This window comes from Crinia signifera, chromosome 2 (assembly GCF_055691185.1).
Source record: "Crinia signifera chromosome 2, ASM5569118v1, whole genome shotgun sequence".
Taxonomy (NCBI): domain Eukaryota; kingdom Metazoa; phylum Chordata; class Amphibia; order Anura; family Myobatrachidae; genus Crinia; species Crinia signifera.
This window is the reverse complement of record NC_139218.1, coordinates 187618964-187645003: the sequence shown is the minus strand read 5'-3', so window position 1 is coordinate 187645003 and position 26040 is coordinate 187618964. Positions and strand designations below refer to the sequence as shown.

The window sequence follows — 26040 nt, the reverse complement described above, 5'->3', positions numbered from 1 at the left end:
TTAGGTCAACATGCATTGGTTTGATCACTGAAGGCTTAGGATGACATGAAATTGTTTAACGTGGTTAAGTTCAATAGGGTTGGAAGGTTGACACAAGAATTATGTCGCCATTGGTCGACATTCATAGGTCGACATTCATAGGTCGACATTCAACAGGTCGATATGAGTTTTTCACAGTTTTTGTCCGAATGTCCACATAGTCAACATGGACACCATCAAGGTGTACCGCGTCCCTTCACATGGCTCGATGCTTCGGGCACTATTTTATTGTCCCACCATGCCGTAGTGGATGGTAGGAAATACCACCTGTCGGCACATGTTGGCTAAAAAAAATCATGGAAAACTCATTTCAACCTGACTGTCGACCTTCCGACCCTGTTGACCTAAGCTATGTCGACCTTCAGTAGCTGACAAAATCCATGTCAACATATACAGAGTTGACCTTAATCACTGTATACCGTAATAACCCCTTGAATGGTGGGTTTTGCTGGGGCAGGACAAACCTACCAGGGCAAGTTTGGCCTGCCCCAGCAAAACCCACCACAGATCACAGGAGGCCCCCCCCCCCTTCCCTCACTTCTGCTCCGGCGTTAGTACGCCGGAGCTTCCCTGCCACCTGTCAGTCATCACTGACAACACAGGCGGCAGGCTCGGGATGTTTTGCGGCACCTCAGGAGGACTTGGGCGCCTTGAACTCTCCCGAGTCGCCCCGAACATCCTCGAGCCTGCCGCCTACATCACTGCAGGAAACTGCATGGCGGCTGGGGAAGGGGGGTCAAGGGAGCTCCGGCGTACGATCCCTGGAGCAAAGGTAATGGGGGGGGGAGGGTTGGGGGGAGTGATGGGAGGGGGGGTGCACACCTGGACACCACTGGCGTGCACCTATTACACATTAGTGGTATGCCCGGAAACTTTCCGGACAGCCCGCTGCTGCAGCGCAGCTGAGCCCAAGGGGTTAATTAATTTGGCTGCATAACTAAATAGGTAAATGTAACAAGTTTATGTTCTCCGAAAGGGTAGTTTTAGCTATTGTAAAAAGTTGTTTTATGGAACCGAAGGTGCTTGGTTTGCCGTGTTCTGCTTCCAAATTAAGTCTACACATTACAGATACATTCACATATTCCCAGTACAGGAACAGAAGTGCCCGCAAGCGTTGATTTGCTCCTAATGGCTCGATTCCAGCAATATACAGTAGCCACTAGATAAATCGACAATTTGTTTTAAAGAGATAAAAAAGGTTGTTTTTGCATAAACACTAATTGCATCTTTAAATCTATCAGCTATATCACTGGAATTGCACCAGGACCAGAAAATCTGAGACTATTCCAATATATTTTGGCCAAAATATAGTGAATGTAACCACAAGATTCGTTCTCAACTCTACAACCATCAGGTAATGTGTCAGCCCCATACTGTTGAGACATCTCCTTGTGAGTTCATTTTGGTAGACTTTAGCAACGATTAAAAATAACACTCACAATCTGTTGATTTGGAGATTTGCAGGAAGCAACAGCTCAAAGATATACCCATTGAACTTGCTGTAGCTGTATTACAGAAAACAATATGTAGCTTTTAGTCCATTGAAATACCCTACAGTATACTGTCATTTCAAATGTGGGAGGTCCCTTTTAAACAATTTGTGCTCTGTGGAAGAACAAAGTGCATTTCAAGAAATTCCTTTCCCTTTTTGTACATATATAGAAATACAATGTTGCCAATAAATAGCAAAACATTTTAAACTAGCACTTTAGTGCCAATCAACTTTGCTAAGAAGTACAACTGGTTTCCTTTACCCTTTTTTGCCATTGAATAGAAAATTAACTATAAAAGATGTTGGGCAAGTGTGAATATATTAAAAGAGAAAAAAAGAAGACAAAACAATTATACTTTTTTTATAAAGGTACAAAAAAACAGAAATGTAATGGGACCCAAACCAACCAATCAACTAGCAACTCTGCTAAACGCTCATTTCTGATTGGTAACTATAGATAACCACACATATCTGTTCTTATTATTTGTTTGGCCACAGAGGTGCTTTGTGGAAAGTGATTCATAAGTCATACTTTAGTACTCTGACCAGCATTGAGAATAATAGTGATTACATTAAAAAAACTGAAAATATAATGTTTGAAAACTGGGGACCTATCACTGAAGTTGATTCATTTTTGTTTTAACGTATTTTAAGTACAAGTTGTTCATTGTTATTTTGAAAAAGAAACTTCATCTACCAGTCCGCAATGTAAGCTTTACAAATGTAGATGTAGTTTCCCAAATTAATCTATGTGACAAAAAGGGATGAGGAGGAACACTCTGTCAGAGAGTAGTGGATGGACCATCACAAGTGTTGTATGAAACAAGCAGTTAGAAATAAGAAATCTAATCGTCTAGTTCCTTCATTTTAGCCTGTCTTTAAACTAATGTACTGACAAATACAGCGGCCTCAGCTTTAAGTAAAAATGTGCTCAGACAAAGGTGCCTTTAATTCTAACCTCTAATTATTTTAGTGAATAGCTGTGTATCCATATGTTCAAGCACATCACACTGATGATGTTGGGAGTTCCGTTTTGTGAGACATATTCTCATGTTTAGAATTGTTGGAACAACATCAGACAGGAATGTAAGCACAATATCCTATGGAGTATGTAGTTTAGTGCACAAGATTGTTTACAAAAAGTTTGAAGGAATCCAGCAAATGTATGAATGCATCATGTAATAGAATTGTATACAAGTCAATAGTGTCAAAAACATTGTTGTCTAACTGGTGGTATAAATGAATCTAACCTCTGCTTTCTATTAGAAAATAAAGACGCCATAATGAACACTCAACATAGTATACAGTAACGGAGATTTTTCCATCATTTTACAACCCATTACTGAGAATCATTACAGTGGGAACTAACTTCTCATACACTTTTGTTTTTGTGGGAGATTGACTTTGAAATTTGTAATTAAAAGTGAATTGGGTTTAAACGTTCTAAGTATAATATGTAATATTTAAAGCATAAATGTACCTCATAGGAGACAATTATAACACCCTAACCTTTTACTGTACCATTTAATAGCAAAAAGGTTCACCCAAACCAATATTGTATATCAACCAAATGTATATTTATGTCAGATAAATGTCTGTCTGATTGCCGTGAAGGAAATGCCTCTAACCTAAAATTACAAACTGGCCTTAGTTACATTTTAACCTTGTACCCAGCTTTGATTTGCTGGCTGTGCTGTAGCAGCCATGCTGAAGCCTCCTTGCGGTGGCAGGGCAGAGTCAAAATTAAAGTCCATCTCATCACTGTCCATGAAGTCATTGAGAATAATGGATTCCACATCACATTCTAAAGTACCATTGAACATGTCTAAGTCTAGGTCCGTAGGAAATCTGTCTTGATTGTACATTTGAGGGTGATGATGATGATGGTGGTGGTGGTGATATGCCCCTTGATATGGCCCTTCAAGAAGGCTTCCATGTCCACCTTGACTACTGAAGTAAGAGTGATGTGGAACGGATGACAAACCACATGATTCAGAATTCCCCAGTCCACTTGCACTAACTAAGGCACTGTTGTTAACAGAGCAGTGGTGGTTGAGAGTGGATGGGTGGTACAAATTGTGGCTTTTTATTAGTGTTGCAGAGTAGGGCACCTGTCCTGATTCACACCTGTTAACCATGCTCATGTTTTGCCTGTGGCTACGCTGTGGCCCCAAAACAGTAGCTAAACCTGGATCACTTGGCATAATGCCTTCTTTATGTCCATAGGACATGGCAGTTAGGAGGTCCTGGAGTGAAGAATTTCTGTAGGTACTGCCTGGAGAGAAAGCAGCTTGTTTGTTCTCTTGGATTGTCTGCATTGGTAGCCGTCTCATCATCCCCATTGCTGGCTGACTGTAAATAGTGCCACAAAAAGCATTAGAGGTGTTGTTTACAGTTGGGCACTTGGAGGTGAATGAGAACCCAGGACTGCGTTGACGGAGGGTAGCAGCAGAGTTCACATTATAACCATCCTGCAGCTCATCTAACAAATGGTCTGAAAGCCCCTCACTCAAACCTATGTTACCACTCATTTCTGCAAGTCGTGGCATTTCAACTGAACAGCGGGCACTGGGAGACAGGGCGCTAGATGGGCTTGGGTACATGAGAGGTGAAGAGGGTGTCACTTCATCATCCTCCAGTTCATCTGGTTCATCATTTCCCAAGATGGGTGATAGTCTTCCATTCAAATTCCCTGCCACAGGGTTGGCTCTGTTGTGGAAATCAGCCCACACCTCAAAGTCATCACTGTTGTGTGAAGATGGACTTTCGGACCACTTTGCTTGTTGTGAAGAAGGACTGCCTTCTCCGATTGGCTCCGGTGCAGCGTGCACCTGCTGCTTCTTCTTTCCAGCTTTGCCCTTTATTCTTAGAAACTTTCCACTTGTGCTGTCCATAGATGCAGCTCTCCTTCTTGGTGTCTTTCCTGTCTTTCCACCCTCTGGATTTAACATCCACCAAGAACTCTTGCCTGTTCCCTCGTTCTGAACACGGATAAAGCGTGTATGTAAGGAAAGATTATGTCTGATGGAATTCTGAAAGTAAAAAGAAAAATGTTTTCAGATGTAATAGAAATCTACAAAATGAAACCATATAATTTATATCTCACTCAGCTTTAATAATGGATGTAAGGCCCTTAATTTAAGGCAAATTCACACATAACCATATGACAGTCAGAGCACCAAAACATTCCATGCAACTTCATAAGCAGATGACTCTTTGTCTGGTGAGGCATATCTGTCTTATTTCCAGTATGTCAGTAACATAGGGGTAGATGTATGAAGCAGTGATAAGGGAGGAGAAGTGATAAAGTGCCTGGTACTTTATCACCAGCCAATCACCTTCTAACTGTCCCCTTTTAAACAGGAGCTGATTGGCAGGTGATAAAGTACCAGGCACTTTATCACTTCTCCTCCCTTATCACTGCTTCATACATCTACCCCATTGGGCCAGATGCACTAAGCTTCAAAAGTGATAAAATGGAGAGTGATAAACAGTTAGCCAATCAGCTCCTACCTGCCATTTCACAGACTGTATTTGAAAAATGTCAGGCAGGAGCTGATTGGTTGGTTATTTATCACTCTCCATTTTGTCACTATTGAAGCTTAGTGCAACTGGCCCATAGTCTGTTTCTCAGGCTCCATGAAAGCGTATTCAGGTACATTTATAAAAACTAGTAAATAGTACTGGCACACAGATATGTCCAGTGTATGCGAACTGCTGTTGGGAGCGGTAAGGGCCAGATTAAGGACCTGAAGCTAAAAATGTTCACGGGCTAATGGCATATAGAACCCATACAATATATGCACCAGTGTTTCCCTACATATATGAAAAAGTAAAAACAAATAGCAAAAATATTTAAAAAGATGTGGCCAGCTGGTGATCATTATGCTGCCATGGTGATGGGCTAAATTCTATGTTGAGGCATGAAGCTGGAGCTCCATCCACCCCCATCTGGCCCTGGGGGTGGTGGGACAGATACTGTGGGTCTACAACAACTACTTATCAATATACCAAATATGTTACTGTCATTAAACTTACTGACACTTGTTGATACTGGTAAATTGGCTACATTATTTAGGCCGGTTTTCCATACGATTATTTTCTTTGGGGGGGGGGGGGCTAACCTGAAAAGTGTTAGCAGCTCCAACCACATCTGTGTTAGACATGAATACGGCATACTTAGAAAGTACAGGAGTGTTAAATACAATAGAATAGGAATACTTTAATGAAAGTAGGGCAGTACGGATGGTGTCATGGTTAGCATTGCTGCCTCACAGCAATGAGGTCATGGGTTTGATTCCCACCATGGCCCTAGTTGTGCGGAGTTTGTATATTCTCCCCGTACTTGCGTGGGTTTCCTCCGGGTACTCCGGTTTCCTCCCACAATCCAAAAATATACTGGTAGGCTAATTGGCTCCCAACAAATTAACCCTAGACTGTCTGTGTGTGCGTGTACATGTGGTAGGGAATATAGATTGTAAGCTCCACTGGGGCAGGGACTGATGTGAATGGTCAACTATTCTCTGTAAAGCGCTGCGGAATATGTGTGCACTATATAAGAAACTGTTAATAAATAAAGTATGAAATGCACATAATAAAATGGCTAGTATGTTTGTGATATTACATTGTAGATAAAATCTAATTGTTAAAATGCACACAATGCAACAGATACTCAGAAAAGAAAGTTGTCACAATATGTTTTATATATATATATATATATATATATATATATATATATATATATATATATATATATATATACAGTATATATACACACACATTTTAAAATCTAAAGTTATTCACAATATGCTTAAGTACTTATTCATCTTAAGTACTAATAGCTATGCAATTAGCCTAGTCAAAGCCAGTTTGACTTAAAATAAGGTTTCTGCATGAGAACTGATGGGGAGTACAAAGAAGAAAAGGAGGGCTTTACAGTAATTGCCAGTTAGGACGTAGAGTAGATCAATTCACATGAGGCTCCATTAGAGCTTCACGTTAGGACGTAGAGTAGATCAATTCACATGAGGCTCCATTAGAGCTTCACGTTCCATTGGATCTACCCCTCCCAAAAATAAAAATGAATGACAGGTGCTAGAATTGTAGGGTAAATGACATCAGAAGAGTTTAGTTAGCTAGCTGGACAGCTATAATATGAAAAATTGGGTACATACTGTACTACAGTCACACTGGCCAATGTCAGCGCGAGAAATAACATTCATAAACAATTCCAAAAATGTAATTAAGATCAAAGCAGAAGCTAGAATTACACACTGCAATCAGAATTAGCAGGACAAACAAATCAATAAGTTCCAGCATGTGTTGGAAATGTTCACAGAGGAAACACAGATTTCTAAGGTTAAATCCACTTTTATAAAATGCAGCACACATTTGTCACTTGGTGTAAATGCTGCCAAATGAATCAGTGACTTGGTGACATTTTTACTTTTGTTGTGATTTTGGGTAAAAAAAATACAGAGGGGGAAATTTACGAAGATGGGAGTTCTATTTCATCAAATACCAATCAAATACTATCTATTATTTACTAGAAGGTGCTAAATAAATAAGAAGTTGATTCTGATTGGTTGCCCATAGCAACATCCCATGTGAAATCGAACTCCCACCTTAGTAAATTTCCCCCAGTGTGCCAGATATATTAACCAATGATTAACACAGGTCATGATTCAAAGGTGGATGATAATCGCAAAGTTGCTACTTTCCTTCTACGCAGCAGCTGTGCATCATTATGCAAAAGCAGCAGGAGGCATCTAAAGTGAAATAGACGCCAGTGATGGATTCTATGATCTGCAACTCTGTGCTTCGATTCAGGGTCATTGTCTATTCGATTTTGCTTACAGAAGCAAAATCAAATCGAAATTGAATAGAACATGACCTGGATCGAAGCATGTTAACTTGCTTCGATGCAGATTCGATACGGATGCGTGGCCCCGGGATCGAAAGCAGAAATAGACTTGCCTGGCAAGTCTATTTCTGCTTCGATCTTCTAGATCGAAGATAGTTACATGCTGCTCTATGCAGCATCCCTCCTCCCGCGCGGCATCCTTGCGCTGTCCTCCTGCAGTACCCTCCCTACGGTTCGATAGCAGGCCCCGGCGGCCGGCGATATCGATTCGGTATCAACAGTCGCCACATTGAAGCATTACTCTGAATGGCCACCAGAACTTTGCTGCAAAGGCCAGCAAATCTGCATCAGTACCACCCTCAAATGATCACAGCCTGTCTTTTAGGCTGCGGCATCTAGAGCACCATTTCAGGTGATAAAGCACTATAGCTGGACATACACATTCACTATAAAATATAAAAGAAAAAAAACACGTATTTGCTTAAAAATCTAAATAGCGACCACCTCTGAATCAGCGCAAAAATACTGGCTGTAATAACAGGAGAGAGAACTGAAATGTCATGCGGTTTAACTTAAACTGCAAGTTATTTAAGGGTTTGAAATTGCCTGACATCTATTGTAATCTAAATTGTAATCCCCTAAACCACTGGATAAATAAATGCAGCCGTTTAGAGTACAGTATGGTGGGACAGCTGGCCTTTGTTTAATTTGCCACTACAGTGAATAATTTTTGTGACATTTAAGCTCATTAACATCAGAGGAATGTTGTACTTGTGTCTGCCGCATTCCTTCTACATTTGAAATGGTAACACCTGTGGCTGATGCTGTCTCCAAGTGCTGCCTCCTCCAAAGTGTGAACGGGACCTGGGTTGCTCAACTTGGGTTACTGGTTCACACTACACAGCACGGGTCGGAATGCCGGGTTGCTAGACCCGAGATATTTGAAAAGGCCCTTTCACCTCGCACAGAGACCCGTGTCAACCTTGCAACAACCCGGGATCGACTCCCAGCACTATAAATGTGTTAAACACACTGTAGTGTCTTCAGTTCATATTTGCTACAGTGTTCCTATGCTGATTATGTACTGTAGCTACGTGTGGGGGCCCATGGGTGACCGCCATAACTACCCTAATGTCAATACACCACGGTCCTTAACTGTATTCTGCAGGGTAAGCGAAGGTGCTGTATACTGTATGTATATTTGCTTGCATCTGACATGTGTTTGCTTGTTACTGGAAGTAAGTTGGGGGAGCAAAGTAAGTGATGGTTTAATGTAAATACAATAAGGGTATTTTCATATAATTCCCACAGATTCTAAGGGAAAAAATTGTGTGTCTGTGTGAACTGTGGCACCACTCAAAGCTGATGGGGCCACATCATCACTGCCTAGAGGAACCTGCATTTGACTCATAGAACGTCTCTAATGTCAGCCTGCAGATGTGTAGGAGAGCTGCCATGCCCATCCTAGGGTAGTGCATAGAATTAAGCTTGGGACCCTGTGGCAGCCTGGCACCCTCTTTGTGGGGGCCTAATGTCACTGAGGCAGAGATGTATATATTTTTGTTAGTAGCGGTGGGTGCCTGAGAGCGGTTGTAATGAAATGCTGGTAATAATAATGGTTGCCTGCACTATATAGTCACTTCTGGTTGGCTGATTGTGAATTCATGTCTGAACCTTATGCTTTATAGATGGTATGCACTCGTTAGGTTGACAGTGCCTAGGCCAGAGGTCGCCAAACCAGTCTTCGATATCTGCCAATGATCCACATTTTCCAAATCACCTAGCTGGTGCACAGCTGTAGGCATTACTAACTGTCACATTTTCAAACATACTGCATTTATTCCTACTATAAATACACTGGTTGCCTGAACTGTTGGTATAACCGGAGCACAGGTTTAGACCCCCTGGTCTAGGTCAACATTCAAAAGGCTGATTACTATTGGTCAACAGTCAAAAGGTTGACACATGAAAAAATGGTTGACACATGCATGAAAAAGGTTAACTTGAGTTTTTCATGATTTTTTTTTTAAACCGACTTGTTCATAAGGTACTTGTGTAGTTTCACGGTGCCAGCATGGCCGCGCGCTACTTCGGGGTTCTGCGCTCGCCAAACTTTCTAAAATAAATGAAATAAACTCCATGCCAACGTGGATAGTTCATACCCCCACTATCCACGTTGAAATGGAGAATATAATAGTGTGTCTGAAGCATGGATCCATATGGTGACCATATCAAGCTACTGTATGTCAACATAGACACCAAAAATGTGAAACCGTTTTTGGTGTCTATGTTGACATAGCTTGACATGGTCACCATATGGATCCATGCTTCAGACACACTATTATATTCTCCCTTCCATTTCAACCTTTTTTTATTGACCCTTTGCTTGTGTTGACCTTTTGACCATGTGGACCCAATGCATGTCAATCTTTTTCATGTGTCCTACTTTCGACTGTCAACCAATAGTGGTCGAGCATTTGACTTTCGACCTACGCACTGTAAACCTAATAATCCACACCCATGTAGATAATGCATGGGCTTCAGTTTGATTTCCAGACAGTCAAAATCCCGACGGTCAAAATCCTGACAACCATTGGCCGATGGTTAAAATACCAACGTGGTGAAAATCCTGACGTTGAAATGCCGACATTTAAAGTGCTGATACTGTCAAAATGCTAACATTTAAAATGTATACAGGTCAAAAAGTAGACATGTTGTTTTTAATTTGGGGAGTTTATTTAGACCTGGACACTGTATAAGTGTACCACATCCCCTTACATGGCTCGCTGAGTTCGCCATGCTTCGGGCACACTGTTATATCTTCCCTCTATGCCCACTTGGATTATAAAGTATGAACAAGCCGGTTTCAAAGCAAAAATCATGAAAAACATGTTTACTTTTTGACATGTTGACTTTTTGACCTGTCAAAATTTTAAATGTCTGCATTTTGACCGTGTTGGGATTTTGACCATTGGCCAATGGTTGTCGGGAGATTAACGTTGGGATTTTGACGTTTTCGTGATTTTGACTGTCGGGAAATTGACTGTATCCCAATGCATGTATTATTAGAACTTTGTGGGAGATTTTTTTTTTACTTTTATTGTTGTGACTTTCTCAATAAGGAATTGTAGAGGAAACAGAAATGAGTGTAATAAATGCCTCTAAACTGTTAGCATAATGAGTAAAGGTGTAAGATGGATCTGCATTCTTTCTAGCAATATACATACAGATATGTAAGTCATGTTCTTTCTAGCAATGTCTCAATATGACATACAGTATTTAAATACATATTTCTCCCATGCTCGTTTAATGTCTGCAATTATCACGTGTCATGCAGGGCCACACAATTCTGACCTGGTACCTATTATGGATGCTTCTTCTGTGCTCCCCAAGGAAGTATGTGCATCTTCAGCAAAAGCTAAGTACCCAGCCTTGAGGGGTGTGTGATGCCACTTGTGCTGTAATTTTTGGTATTCAAAATAACCCAAATGACAAATGCATAAAAATATACAGTATCAAACAGCCTCCAACATGAATGATTTCTTTCCCTCTACAGAAAATACTCTGCATCTGAGGTATGAATCTAGACAAAGCAAAAAAACCTATTTAACTAAATATGGGAAAACTTACTTACCTATGTCTTCCTTACTTCATTATGGCAATCAGCTTAATTACCTGGCTCATTCATCATGTCATTTAATAGTTACAGTTACAAATAATGGGCCTAATTTAGCTTGGATCACATATGATAAGTCGCTTGCAGAAGTAGCATATGCAATCCTTAAGTAATGCAAATGCAGGAAGAGGTGCATACCAACCCCTGCATTCCAAGGGTCAGATGTTCTAAGCTTAAAAAGTGATAAACCACCGGCCAATTAGCTCCTATCTGCCATGTAACAGGCTGTGTTTGAAAAATGACAGGTAGGAGCTGATTGGTTTGTGGCTTATCACTCTTTATCACTTTTCAGGACTTAGTACATCTCGCCCTAATTCCTTTGCCAAGAATAGTGTAGTCTCCCAGTTGGTGGGGAATTTAACCATATTGTGAACAAATAACTGCAGTAGAAGAGCAGCAGTGTTTGGATCACTTGACTGTTACTGTATTGACTTGAATATAAAATCCAGTGGTCAAAATAGACTGAGGAAAAACACTTAAACCATTTCTTAAGTGACGCTGCTTCAGATTTTTCTCACCATTTTTGCCAGTGAATGGATGGCCGCAGAGGCGTAGCGAGGGCAGAGCCGGTGGAGCACAAGCTCCAGGCGCCGTAGGATCACAGATAGCTGGAGCTGTGCACCGCCAGCCCCACACTCATGGCTCACCCGCTCCCCGTTGTGCCGTGTGCGGCTGTCCACCGCTATTTTTAATTCAAGACAAGTCTCCCGTGCTGGACCACGGCACTAGACAATAAGCGCTTGCAGTCCAGCAGCCAATCAGAAGCATTGGTTGCTGCTGAACTGCGAGCGCCTATTGGTTAGCGCCACGGTCCAGCGGGAGACTTGAATTGAATTAAAATAAAATAAATTAAAAATAGTGCACAGCACAACGGGGAGCGGGGGAGCCATCGGGGTGAGACAACTACTCCTACGTGCACTGTCCGCATAGGTGCTGCTCTCTACCTGGTCTGTCCCACAGGTGCTGCTGCTGAGGAAGCTCTCTCTCTCTGCCTGGTCTGTCCCACAGGTCACCTCACGTGTAGCTCCCTCCCCGACCTGTCAGGCAGCATTCATAGATATGTTGTCTCTGCTTACATGCAGAAATGCGACAAGCAGAAGTCAGACTACACTCTCCCAGTATGAGGGTGGGACTCTGCCATGTTGATATTTCATATTTATTAACACATTCTGTGGGGGGTACGAGGGGTTCAGTAGCCATCTCTACCGGGCACATCGGCAGTGGCGGGCTGGGCAGGGGAGGTTGTGTCTTTTATGTGCCGCACGCTGTCTTTGGCCTGAGAAATTATGCCGTCACAGCTTCACCTCCACGTTGTAAGTACCTTTTCGGGTTTGTGTTCCCAGTCATCTCTTTCCCGGTTTGGGGGGAAGGGGGCTAAAAAATACTCCACATTGTCCAGTAGTTTTCATTTTAAAGCATAAGGCATCACAATAAATAGTATAAGGCAGCACCTATAACTTCTATTTGTAGACAATGTAATGTAAAGGGTCCCATATGTGTATGGGGGAATGCGTTCAGCATCCCAACAGTGTAAATGGCATTACGGCATGTGGCTTTATGTGTAATGGGTATTACAAAGTTCACTAAAATGTGCAGTGGGCATTACGGTGTGGGGGATAATGTTAGGCCACACCCACTTTTTGCTGCGCAAGAGCCCTACTACAAATCAAGGGGAGGGGGGCATGAAACATGCCCCTGTTCCGGGCACCGTGGCACCTAGCTACAGCACTGGATGGCCGGCAGCCTAATAACAGCAAATCTAGTCTGAAGAGCTAGCAAGGCTTCATTCAGGGATGACCAGAAAGTGGGACAAAGTTATTTAAGAGTTATTGAGTTGTTGCCTTCCTTTTGTAGACAATTCCACTTACCGATTGTGCTGAAGATGTATAGTATAGTCTTTCAAGCTTAGAAAAAGTCTCAAATTCAGTACATGCTTTACTGCATCATTAATGACCAAATTTAAAGCATGAATACAACAATTAATATACTGACCATTTGGCGCCTTCTGTTTCATCATATGGTGGAGTCTTTACTCCACCGTATGCCTTAAAGTCATCAAAAGGTGGGTGTGTCTAACAATGCACAGGTGAAGCTGCTATGATAAGGCGCTCTGGGAGTGTTCTTCAGCATTCCAAATAGAAAATACTATAGAAGGTGGAAGAGAGTCCATTCACACATAAATTAGAACTAATTACTTCCCTGTACAGTCAAGCAGGATGTACAAATTCCAAGCCTGTTACAGTGCAGTCAGAAGGTCTCATTTAAAGAAACCTCAGCATCATGGTACCACCTGTATATGACAATATCTATGTTATTGGGGACCAAGAAATGGTAGATGCATCTTGAAAGCATAATGATGAGAATTACAAACTTATCCAGTACAAGACGCCAGAGTTTCCAGTATTTGAATAGTTGCTTATTGGCAAAGAGACCCACAGTGGCGACCTTTTCCCATGTGTGGTACACTTGCCAAGCTTCTGAATGTGCTGATTAATTCTTATGTCTCTCGGTGATGCATGATAGATTTTTCCAATCATTTATTTCTTTAGTCCAGGCTTGAGAATGTGATGTACTATATAGTAAACATGAGATCCAGTAGTATTTGTCAGCAATTGGACCGTATGGGGGAAATTTACTAAGGTGGGAGTTCTATTTCAGATGGGATGTTGCTATAGGCAACAAATCAGATACTATCTATTATCTTTTAGAAGGTGTTAAATAAATAAGAAGTGGATTCTGATTGACCATAGCAACATCCCATGTTAAATAGAACTCCCATCTAAGTAAATTTGCCCCTATGAGAGATATACTCTTTGCAAACTTAAGTCAGACTTAATGCTATACTCACTGTCAAGCAGAGCCGGAATATATTCCGATAGTTTGCTGATTTACCTCAGTTCGCCTGGCGCATTATATTCGGCCAGCTTGATACTCCGCCTATTCAGAATGTTTTCCTAGCGGAAGATCAAACAGACATTCCACCTGACAGCACCCTGCCTGCCGCCCGGCACTCTCACAGCAGTAGTAATCAGCGGGACCCCGGCTAGCAGTGAATATTAATGAACGGGTACCTGCTCTGGTGTTGCTGGGGATAGCGGCGCTGACAGCCGCATAAATAATGAGTGGGAACCCAGCCTGCAGCCAGCCAGCCCCCCACCCCCGCAGTGTGAGGCTTTCAGTGTGGCAGCCTGGAAGGGGGAGAGAGTGCACATTGGTGCTGAGCTGTGCCTCTTCTCCCCCTTGTGCACACAGCACAGTTGCATTAAACATTTTCTTTTACAAAAATGATATACACACACACACACGTATATATGTATGAATTAAAATAACATTTTAGTGTTTTGTACACTAGTCCCGACAGAAAAAAATGTCTAGTTCATATTGTCTACAACCTGACTTAAAACTGTCAATTCCAGTTTGACACTGAATAGACTAAATCAGATTAACATTATAGAATACAGACAATTAGAAAAAAAAAGTATAAATATATGACTTTAGACAGTCAAGGCAAACAAAAATAGTTGTTATATGCATTTTGAGGTGTGTGTGTAAAGGTCTTTGCTGAAACTATGGCCAGGGCCGAAACTAGGTGTTTCGGCGCCCGGGTCGGCAGTCATTTGGACGCCCCTCCCCCCCCCCCCTAAAAAAAAAATCACTGCCTTGGGGTCAGGCAGCGGGGGTCCGGGGACTGGAGAAGGTTAACTCCGGCTCCTAGCGGTGCCGGGCGGTGGGCGGGAGGCAGATTTTGAAAAGACTTGCCGGATGCTGATTGGCTGAATTCAGCCAATCAGCATCCGGCAAGTCTTTTCAAAATCATCAGCGCTTCCCGCCGCCAGGCAAATAGCGAGCGGCTGTGTATGTGAAAGCTGCCGCTACACCAGTCCCTGGACCCCCGCTGCCAACATACCTGTGTGTAGCGTCCAGGGGTCCAGGGACTGGTGTAGCGGCAGCCTTCACTCACTCCGTCTCCTAGCGCTATCTGCCTGGCGGCGGGAAGCACTGATGACTTTGAAAAGACTTGCCGGACGCTGATTGGCTGAATTCAGCCAAACAGCGTCCGGCAAGTCTTTTCAAAACCTGCCTCCCGCCCACCGTCCGGCAGCGCTAGGAGCCGGAGTTGACCCACCAGTCCCCGGGACCCCGCTAGGACCTGGCGTTAACCCACCAGTCCCCGGACCCCCGCTGCTCATCCCAGGGACCACGCTGCCGGGACACCAAACTAGCGCCCCCACCCTCCAGCGCCCGGTGCGCGTGACCCCCTAGCCCCCCCCCCTAGTTACGGCCCTGCTATGGCCATTGTTTTTCATCATCAATTTGTCCTTCAGTTGCTACTTTGGAACCTTCAAGTAGCTGTTCTCTAGTAGACTCATCTGTACCTCCCTCATTCTGCTCATTTAGATATTCTTCAGTCTCTTGTGAACAGTGGTGTAGCTAGGTGCCACATTGCGCGGAGCAAGGCAGTAGCGCACCCAGGGGGGGTTTCTGAGTACCCAGAAACCCCCCCAGGAGTCTAAGGGCCCTCATCTGAAAGCTGATGGTCCCCTCTTTCCATAGGTATAAGAATTGTAAAAATCGTCCATTGGGAACCGGAGATATCTGACTTCAAAGCAGTGGTCCCCATCCAAGCCTGTTAATTGTTATTCCAAGTCAGATATTTCAGGTTCTGTTTGACATAGAGTTTTTATGAGGGTATATTCCAAAAGCTGTGGCTCTCCCTCTTTGATGGACACTAGTAGCTTGTCTCTACTGTGCCCAGAACCAGAGATATCAGCCTTCCAGCAGCTGGTTACTGCTCCAGCTCCACACACCTGGTATGTAGTATTATATACTCGTGGGCAGATTGCTCTGCCTCCTGAACTCTGATCCCCTAGTTCCAATACCATTTGGTAGGAGGGATTCTCTAGTTTTTAATCCCATTAAAATCCAAGAAATCTATTTCTGGGAACTGGAGATATTTGCAGTCAAGCAAGCTGTCCTCCCACCAGAAAATTGTGAATAATAAGCCCACTCCAGTATACATACCTCCTCTGCGTATTAAACATCCTCTACCACCCTGGAAGTTATATATCAGGGCCCCTTCATTCAGCCCAATGCCCCTTTCTCCCACCCCATCTCCCACCATCTGTGCAGTAAAGGGGTAATTAGTGGAAATTACTGATCAAGGCCCATCATGCTGAGCGGTTGATATAATACCCCCTACCATCCGCGGGACATCAAAGCTTCCCCCACCCCTACCGCTGGAGGATCAGTAGGTGCCCCAATACATTGCTATGCCCAGGGGTCTACACTGCTGTTGACGCCCCTGTATGTATATGTATGTATGCATTTATGTATGTATGTATATATATATATATATATGTATATATTTATATATATAAATATATATATATATATATATTTTTTTTTTATTATTATTATTTATATACATTTGGTCTATCTATAATACTTTAACTGACCCGGCATATACTGGGTCACCTAAGTGTCATCTCCATGCTTTGCTCCGACCCTCTGGAAACCCCCTTCTGAAAATCCTGCATTTGCCACTGCAAGGGCATGTTATGTGCCCCCCGATAGGCGGGGCTCTTGCGCAGCAAAAAGGAGGTGCGGCCTAACATTATACCACACACTGTATGCCCATTGCACATTTTAGCAAACTTTGTAATACCCATTACACATTGAGCCACATGCCGTAATGCTAATTACACATAAGGTCACACATGATGCCCATTACATACTATATAACAAACCATAATGCCCATTACACATAAAGCCACATGCCGTAATGCCATTTACACATAAGGCCACACATGATGCCCATTACATACTATGAGGCAGATGTATTAAGCCTTAACAAGAGATAAATGAAAGGATGGCCAGATGCACTATGCTTCAAAAGTGATAAAATGGAGAGTGATAAACAGCCAGCCAATCAACTCCTGCCTGCCATGTCACAGACTGTAATTGAAAAATGTCAGGCAGGAGCTGATTGGCTGGCTGTTTATCACTCTCTATTTCACTTTTGAAGCTTAGTGCATTTGGTCCAAAGAGAGATAAACGTTCAGCCAATCACCTCCTTACTGACATTTTTCAAACACCGCCTGTAACATGGCAGTTAGCAGGTGATTGGCTGGACATTTATCTCTCTTTATCACCTTTGCATTTATCTCTTGTTCAGGCTTAATACATCTGCCCCTTTATAACAAACCATAATGCCCATTACATACTATATAACAAACCTTAATGCCCATTACACATCTGACACATAAGTGCCATTTACCTACATGCTCATTGCTAGGAACTTCATGCTCGATGCCAGGGGCTTCATGCTCATTGCCAGGGGGGACTGAAATAGCTTGTTGCCAAGGGGGACTAAAGTTGCTTGATGCCAAGGGGGACTAGAATTGCTCTTTGCCAAGGGGGACTAAATTTGCTTGTTGCCAAAGGGGACTAAATTTGCTTGTTGCCAAAGGGGACTAAATTTGCTTGTTGCCAAGGGGGTCTAAATTTCCTCATTGCCATGGGGGACTTAATTTGCTTATTGCAAAGGGGGATTTAATTTTCTCCTTGCCAAGGGGGACCCCCTCCTGCTCCCTGCTCTACCCAGCTGAGCTGCCCCTGTCCGCAGCTATTTTCAATTAAGTCTCCCGCTGGACCACTAGCCAATAGGCGCTTTCGGGCCAGCAGCCATCAATGCTGCTTTCTGATTGGCTGCTGGACCGCAAGCGCCTATTGGCTAGTGGTCCAGCGGGAGACTTAATAGCGGCGAACAGGGAGGCGGCTGAGCTCAGGCAGGCAGAGCAGGGAGCGGGTGGGGGAGGGAGCGGGCTGCACAGCTCCAGTGCCCTTTGATGTCTGCGCCCAGAGCTCTTGCTCCACCGGCTCCACCCTCCTTACGCCTCTGCTTGTGAACATACACCAACGTTCAAACTTCTTACAGATGGGTTACCAACAAAAGTACAATGCTTCAAAATATTTAGCAATTTTCCACTCATTGAAGCTTGCTTAGATTTCTCGAATCCCCTTCATGCTGCACCACTGATTTTTACTTTACCAGGCATTATAGACATTATCCAAGTTTTGGCATATTAAAATACTTAACTCAAATACAGTATAAATGTGCCCTGTTATTTGTAATGGGTGACATACACCCATGTGCCAGAAAGAGTAATGATGTACAAGTGTCCCATACTTGATCAAGAAGTGCCTCAGTGACTAATTCCTAGAAGACTAGTATGCTGTATTCACATCTAGACTTGATCAGCCAGGAGATGGTTCACTTTTAAAAGCACTTGTTTTTGAGTTGTAATGTTTCTGTATATAACTCTATAAATAGAAAGCTTCATTATAGCGAACAGTTTATCAGGAAGAGAATCAGGCCTAGATTATTGATTAATTTATATACTGTCAATTCTACAGGGGAAAATTACTAAGATGTGAATTCTACTTCACATGTGATGTTGCTATGGGCAGAAGATAGTAGACAGGATCTGATTGGTTGCCAATAGCAACATCGCATGTGAAGTAGAATGCACATCTTAGTAAATTCCCCCCTACAGGTTTGAGTAATTTATATCAGAGCTCTTTTGGTCACAGAAGTTTATAGTGAGTAAAATACGTATGTAACACGAGTCACGTGGCAAATTCAATTTTTATTGCCACCTGATCTAAAGTGATGGGAGATCAGTGGCGATAATCAGATGCTGCTGCTTATCACAATGATCACACCCATTAGTGTTGGTTTAAACCATGTAAAGTTGCTAAACCCGACTAAACTAACGTTTGCAACACAAAAGTCCTATTCGTGCCCAGGGGGTGTGAGCTGAAATGCTGGCCCCAGCAGCCGGTTGCGTCCGACAGGAGCAACAATAGCTCCATCGGTAAGCAGGAGAGACAGCTGCCAGTGCTAAAAATTGAATTCCCCCTTATGAGTGTAAAGTTGTTTCTACTTCTAAAGGCCCATACACACTTAACGATTTTCAGCTGAAAATCGCTCAAAACAGCCGTTTTGAGCGATTTTCGTCCGAAAATCGCCCAGTGTGTATGCCCCGGAGATTGCCGACTAGCGATGATGCGCGCTCCCGCATCATCGCTAGGAAAGTGGGTCATCTGCTGGTTTTACCAGCAGATGTGGCGATGATGGATGGTTTTCCATCCATCATCGCCGTGTGTGTACGCCTGCCGGGCTGAAAGATTAACCACTTTCAGCCCGGCGGACCGCCCCCCGCCCCCTCGCCTCCTCGCCTGTCATACTCACCCTGTGCTCCGTCTGGCTGGCCGGCTGGATGGATGCTGCTGCTGCAGAGCCCTGCTCCCCGGCCAGGCTAGCCCCGCCCCCAGCCTGGCTAAACACACGGAGCAGACAGCACTGCTCCGTGCTAACACCCTGCTGGCCACCAATGTTTATATTATTGTGCCCACTGCCACCAATGTGTTCATTAAATGCACCTATATAATATATATATATATATATATACATACACATATATATATTATATATATATATATATTATATAATATATATATACACATATATATATTATATATATATATATATTATAAATATATATATATATATATATATATATATATATATATATATATATATATATATATATATATATATATATATATATATATATATATATATATATATATATATATATATATATATGGATTCAGTATTGAATCCCGGCGGTCGGGATCCCGGCGTTCAGAATCCCGACCGCCGAAATCCCGACAAGGGGGGGACGTGGATCGCCCCCCCTTGCGGGCTCGCTGCGCTCGCCACGCAGCGGGCCCGGTGCCTCGCTACGCTCGGCACACTAAATTATTCTTCCTCCAGGGGTGTCGGGATTTCGGCGGTCGGGATTTCGGCCGTCGGGATTCTGAACGCCGGGATCTCGACCACCGGGATCTTAACTGCATCCCATATATATATATATATTATATATATATATATATATATATATATATATATATATAATATATTAAAATATATTTTATTTATATATATATATATATATATATATATTATATGATATATTATAATATATTGTTGGTGCATTTAAATACATTGGTGGGCAGCTGTGTGCGTCGCTATCTGCTGGGGACGGCCATGGATAGTGTAGGGCACGGGGTGCCCCAGGCGGGGAGGGAGGGCGCTTTGGCGCTTACCCACTCCACTGGGGGGGGGGGGGTTGCCGCGTTGTTTCACGGGGAAATTATGCGGCCACATCTCTCCGAGGGAGGGAAGGGGCTGGAGGGTGATGCGGTGATGGCCTCCAGGGGCACATGGGGGGGGGGGGGTCATTTAAATAAATATACATTTGTGGCAGTGGGCATATAAATATATAAACATTGGTGGGCAGTGTTGGCGGTAACGTATATATTGCTGGTCTGTGCCAGCAATGCATACATTAGTGCCAACACTGCCCACCAATGTTTATATATTTATATGCCCACTGCCACCGATATACTGTATATATATGGAACCCTTGGAAATCAAACCCAGCCCATTTATAATGAAAGATTTTCAGCAAAGTCTTTCGCCTCCTGAAAATCTCTCGCTCTTTGGGGAAAATAGCTCAGCGTGTACGCACTACTTTGGTGAAAGATATAGCTATCAAAGATTTTGGCAAAGTCTTTTGAAATGAAAATCTTCAAGTGTGTATGGGCCTTAAGCATTAAGACTACATACCCAATAATCAGATGGTCTGCTACACCAGAAGATAGTATTACTAACTGCATGATTAATCTGGAGGATCTAAAAAGGACTGATATGATTTCTACTGTATAGGCTTACCTATTATTTACATGCAAAAGGAAGACTGGATGAAAGAAAAATACATTAAAGGTCCCATTTACTGTTTGTTGAGGTGTAGACTCGATATACAGAAATTATTATAGATGCAAAGAGGTATTAAAATAAACATCCAGGGTCACACTTTCCAATAGGAGCCCATCCCAGCACTTTAGGGATACTTTATGCTATGGACCCACTGTGCATGTGTGGTCATTTGACAGCAGATATTACCTTCCCTAGTAACAGCCAGTGGGTGCGCAGGGTCCCCCTTCACATCTTTCAAAAAAATGGGAGGTGTGTTTATGGATTCATACTGAGTTGTCAAGAATACAACTTGCGCAGATGTATTTTTCTTAGTTTGCTTAGATGGCCAATGTGTACCTGCAATAGCAGTAGATAATACTAAAAATCCAGTATATGTCCAAACACTGTTGTTGTTATTAATAATATCATTTTTTTTCTGGAGCCCCTACTATTACCAATATTGTATCCTATCCCAAAGATGTTTAACATAAGCAAACCTGTCAACACGGTGAGGTCGTGTTCTGAAGGCTGGTTGTGCCGGATCATTGTACCAAGTTGTGTTTTGTTTTATTTGTAAGAATTTATCATAATAGATTTAATTTTTTGAAAGTAGAATAGAAAACTCAAAGAAATCAACTCTTAAAAGTTCTTAAGACTGAAGGGATCTCGACAGCAATGAATACAGTAACCATTAACCTCATGTAATTGAGCAAATTACCGGCTCTTAATTTTAGTGGGGTATTCAATGTCAGGGGAAATGCCTATTTCCGGCTTTTCTCGGCAGAACGAGCCCGACAGCTTGTGATGTCGGGCTCGTTCTGCGGAGAACCCCTGTTCAATGCTGTTGGGGAAGAGAGCATTGAATAGGGCCCCGCAGACATCTCCCCCGTCGGGAGGTGGCTGCGGCAGCACGACAAAGATTGAATACCCCCCATAGACTCAGGGATTTGCTCTCCAGTGTGAAGGGGGTCTGACAGCACGCAGCCAAATAACCCGGTGCTTCAAATGCTGGGTTATTGTCCGGTTATTCGGTTATTTGGTATTAGCCAACCAATAGACTATGTTTTGGCATGTAGGAGAAAACTAGAGTACCCACAGAAACCCACACATGCATGGGGAAAACATACAAAGCCACATGGTAGGGAACTCATGACCTTAGAACAGGTATTTTCAACCTGAGTCCTCAAGACACACAAACAGTCCAGGTTTTAGTGATATACACACTTCAGAATCAATGGTTACATCAAAAAAACTGAGGTTCTAATTAAGGCCCCTTTGCTCAGCCCTGGATATCACTGAAACTTGGACTGTAGTGTGCCTTGAGAACCTTGGTTGGGAATGCCTGTCTTGGAAGATATACCTCTATGCTTCTACAGCAGGCATCCAAACCTCGGTCCTCAAGACTCAGTAGCCATTCAGGTTTAAGTAATATCTATGATTGAGCACAGGTGATTTTAATTAGTACATTAGTTATTTTGATTTAACCATCTGTGCTGAAGCTTGGATATCCGTAAAGGTGCACACAGTACACATGGTGCGATTTGAGCTTCCGATTTTAACAATATAGTCAAAATTGGAAGAAAAATTAGCACAAATTGCTTGAGAGGCCAATGCGCACCCCTGTGGTATTGGAAACACAAGAAAAAATAGACTGTGCAGACATGCCAATTTTGATTATATTGTATACAGTCTGGTGTTCTAGTATAGTCAAAATCTCAAGTAAATAAAAAATCTTAAGTAAATATAGTCAAAATATATTTCTAAATAATTAACCATATTTTATGCCCAAATTTAAATACTGGAATTTAGCGGTATCAGCGTGAACAGCATTTCTCTTTAACAGTGCATCTATATTTTGACAGAGCAAATGATGTCAGACAGCCTGAAGCTTATCTCACTTGTGATTTGCTTATTGCAATTCTGAATATTTTTAATAGATGATCTGATGCCTTCCAAGAGTCTAAAGCAGGAGAAACCCTGGAAGATTTTGGCTAAACCTCTAGGAGATTTTGACTATCTAGTCACAATCTCCTGCCAAACTATCACTGTGAACACCCCTTTAGAGGGGAGGCCCAAAGGAAAAATGCAGGGATAGTACATACAGTAACAATGTGATTTGCTTAATTAGAGCCCATCCTGTCCAGAAGGAGGTGACCAACTCTACTAGGAGTTTGGAATTCAGATAACTGAAAGACATAAGGGGAAATTTAATTGAATGAGAGATTCAGAAAGTGAGAGATTTGGTAAGAAATCTCAATATTTTTTTTAAAGCGGCAATCATTTACACTGCAAAATCAAACTGGTTTTGCAGTGTCATTTAATGCCGCTTTAGAAAAACTGGAGAATTCTTACCAAATCTCTCACTTTCTGAATCTCTCATTCTATTAAATGTCCCCCATTGGCCACCACTGTTCTAAGTGAAGAAAGATGCAGTCTGTGAGACTGCTCTGGCTTCACTGTGACTGGCAGTGACTTCCTATTGGAAGTCCGACCTGCCAATCAGTCAAGGCAGTCTCATTGGGAGAGGCTCCCTCCCTCTGGGATGTCTCTCTATGCTCAGCTGTGAGGCAGCCCCAAAAATGGGTTCTGCGCATGCGAAGTACCGTGGACGATACTGCGCATGCATTGGACTCGGGACCCTGAATATGCCCCCGGGGGCTGCTGCAAAAGCAGCCCATAGAGGCTGGGGCCAGGGCATTCACAGTATGTAAGAAGCTACTGCGCATGAGCTGGCCCCATGCAGAGGACTGGAGGCTGGGACCGGGAATAAATTGCGGTGGCGGCAGCATCGGGGAGCACAGTAGTGGCAGTAGCGCATCGTGGCAGCCCCCTTCTCCGCAGACCTAAGAGCCGCTTCTGGTGGACATGGTCATAATGTCAACATTGACCATGTTGACATTCATCATGTAGATAGCGATGAAATGTCAACATGTTAGAATGTCAACATGTGGCAGCATCAGCATATTTGGGGTCCTAGTAATCATACTCCCAGGTCAGACTTTTGATCCTCTGAAATTTCAGTTAACATTTCTTCACTATTCCTAGTCCTAATTCCTAACCCTCACTCTAGTGCCTAACCCTAACTGTTGCCTCTTGCAGTTCCTGCCACATAACCTCCCCCTAGTGCCTAATCTTAACCTAACCCCACCAATTAACCCTAATGTTGACATTCTGACAATGTCAACATTTCACTAAACAATTTTATTACTAATTACCATCCCATAAAAATAACAAAACAGCACACCAGAAATGTTTGCTCTGGCGACTGTGTGCTGCCGAATGGAGCGCAAAACACTTGAGTTCCCCAATAGAGCATTTGCTAAAGAGACAACAGGAAAAATACATAGGGGTAAATTCAATGCCCTTACAGCAAGCTATGATGGCGAGCAGTGCCGATAGCTCACCATCATAGTTCACCATCAGTATTCAACTGCCCCATGTTCACTTGCCGTTTCCACCTCGCTGGTTTTTTAACAACGAGGTGGAAACTGCGAGTGCGGCCATCAAAACGGCGGGGCTTGCCAGAAAATGCAGCACGTTCCATTCATTTGAGGCAATCTTCGCCATTTAGGGGGTTTGACGGCAAGGAAGGCTTGTTTTCATGCTCCTCGCCAAGAACAAGCCATCTTTGCTACATAAACCATTAAATACCATTTAATACCACCCATAGGGTTATATACATTGACTTACAGTAGTAATAGTGTAGGAAGAAAGCACCAGTGTGATGTGTCTTGTTGTTCACATGATTATCACAGCATATACTTAGTATATATACCAATGTAAAGCACTAAAGGAACAAAAAAAAACATGCAACCCAATCTATGAAAGGTTCACATTTACAGTATGTCAGTGACTAAGAATATCTGAAATATTCATTTAGACTTACACCAGTTCCCAGCCATAATGTATATTTTGTGAATTTCACAGCACATATTCACAAGGCTGTAACTCTAATGCTACTCATAGACAAGGGCAATATACAGCAACACTATAGACTGGTATAATAAGCACAAAGAGGTGGCCTTGTGAGCAGGGAAAGTAAGCAGTATGTTCTGGTGAGTCATCCATACCCTTTTGCCTACATCTCAGTGGTTGTATTTTTGGAGGAAGTCACACAAAGACAAAACAGATGGTTGTGGATTCTGGAACTAATACAATGCAGTATGATGGCTAACAGGCTAAAACGGGTCCATAAGATGCAAACATTGTTTCTTAAAGATTTTCCAATGTGACATCAAAAACATCCCACAAAGTATCAGTGTATATCAGTATGAAGTGAAAAGTGTACTTATATGTTAGTTGGGCGAGGGGACGTGTAAAACTAACCAAATAGCTTAGTGGGCGCCCAACTAACATATAAGTACCGTGAAAAGTGTTCTATTGCCATATCTAGACATTTGTTCATTCTGTGTTCTTAGCCCTGCCTATCGTACGGGTCGCTCACACCGTCCGAATATGTTAAGATGCTGAGTGAATGGACCGCAATGCTTCATGCGAACACCTCCCCCATTCTCCAATGGTCACCGACCATCGAAAGATGGACCGAGCGGTCAGGCAGCACCGAGTGCTCCGGACCACTCAGACATTTTTTCCGTATAAAAGCAGGGATATGGGCAGGCAGCTGACATCCGGCTATGTCACATGTCCGCCCCCCACAAGTGCGTCGCGGCTGGATTACCATACGTAAACCCAGCATTTTCATGGGCACGCCCATGAAACGCAGGGCATACGCATATGGTAATGAGTCCAAACATCCCTTCACGCCCCTCTCCAGCCCCTGTTCGGATTGTTCCGATCGATCGTTTTCTGCACGGAACTCACGCCATGTTAGGACGTGCGAGGTGTTCGCACATGTGCAGAAACGGCTCTGAACATGCGCAAACACCAAACATCGGCCGTCCGACTCAATCAGAATGAGGGCCTATATCGTTTGTAGTCCATGTGGATGGTAAAGTTTGTAAAAGTTCAACAAAATTTAAAAAAATTGTGAAAAACTCATGACATCCTTTATGTTTAATTGTGTTGACCATTTGTAAACATCGACATATTGCATGTCGACCTTTTGTCTGTGATGAGCTTTTGGTGGCAACCTATTGACTGTCTACCTGAGCTCTGTAGACCTTTCAATCCCTTTCCCCATGACA

The 26040-nt window shown here is 42.9% G+C and overlaps 1 protein-coding gene across 2 annotated transcripts in view; it reads right to left on the bottom strand.

The window, feature by feature from the left end:
- Nucleotides 1–854: 854 nt before the first annotated feature.
- The window catches only part of LOC146060314 (forkhead box protein O6-like), an 86921-nt gene continuing 61735 nt past the window's right edge, over nt 855–26040 (bottom strand). For both annotated transcript variants that reach the window (XM_083173373.1, XM_083173372.1), the window contains one exon: nt 855–4563. In XM_083173373.1, coding sequence (XP_083029499.1) covers nt 3190–4563 — 1374 coding nt within the window. In that variant the 3' untranslated portion in view covers nt 855–3189. The remainder of the gene's footprint in view (nt 4564–26040) is intronic.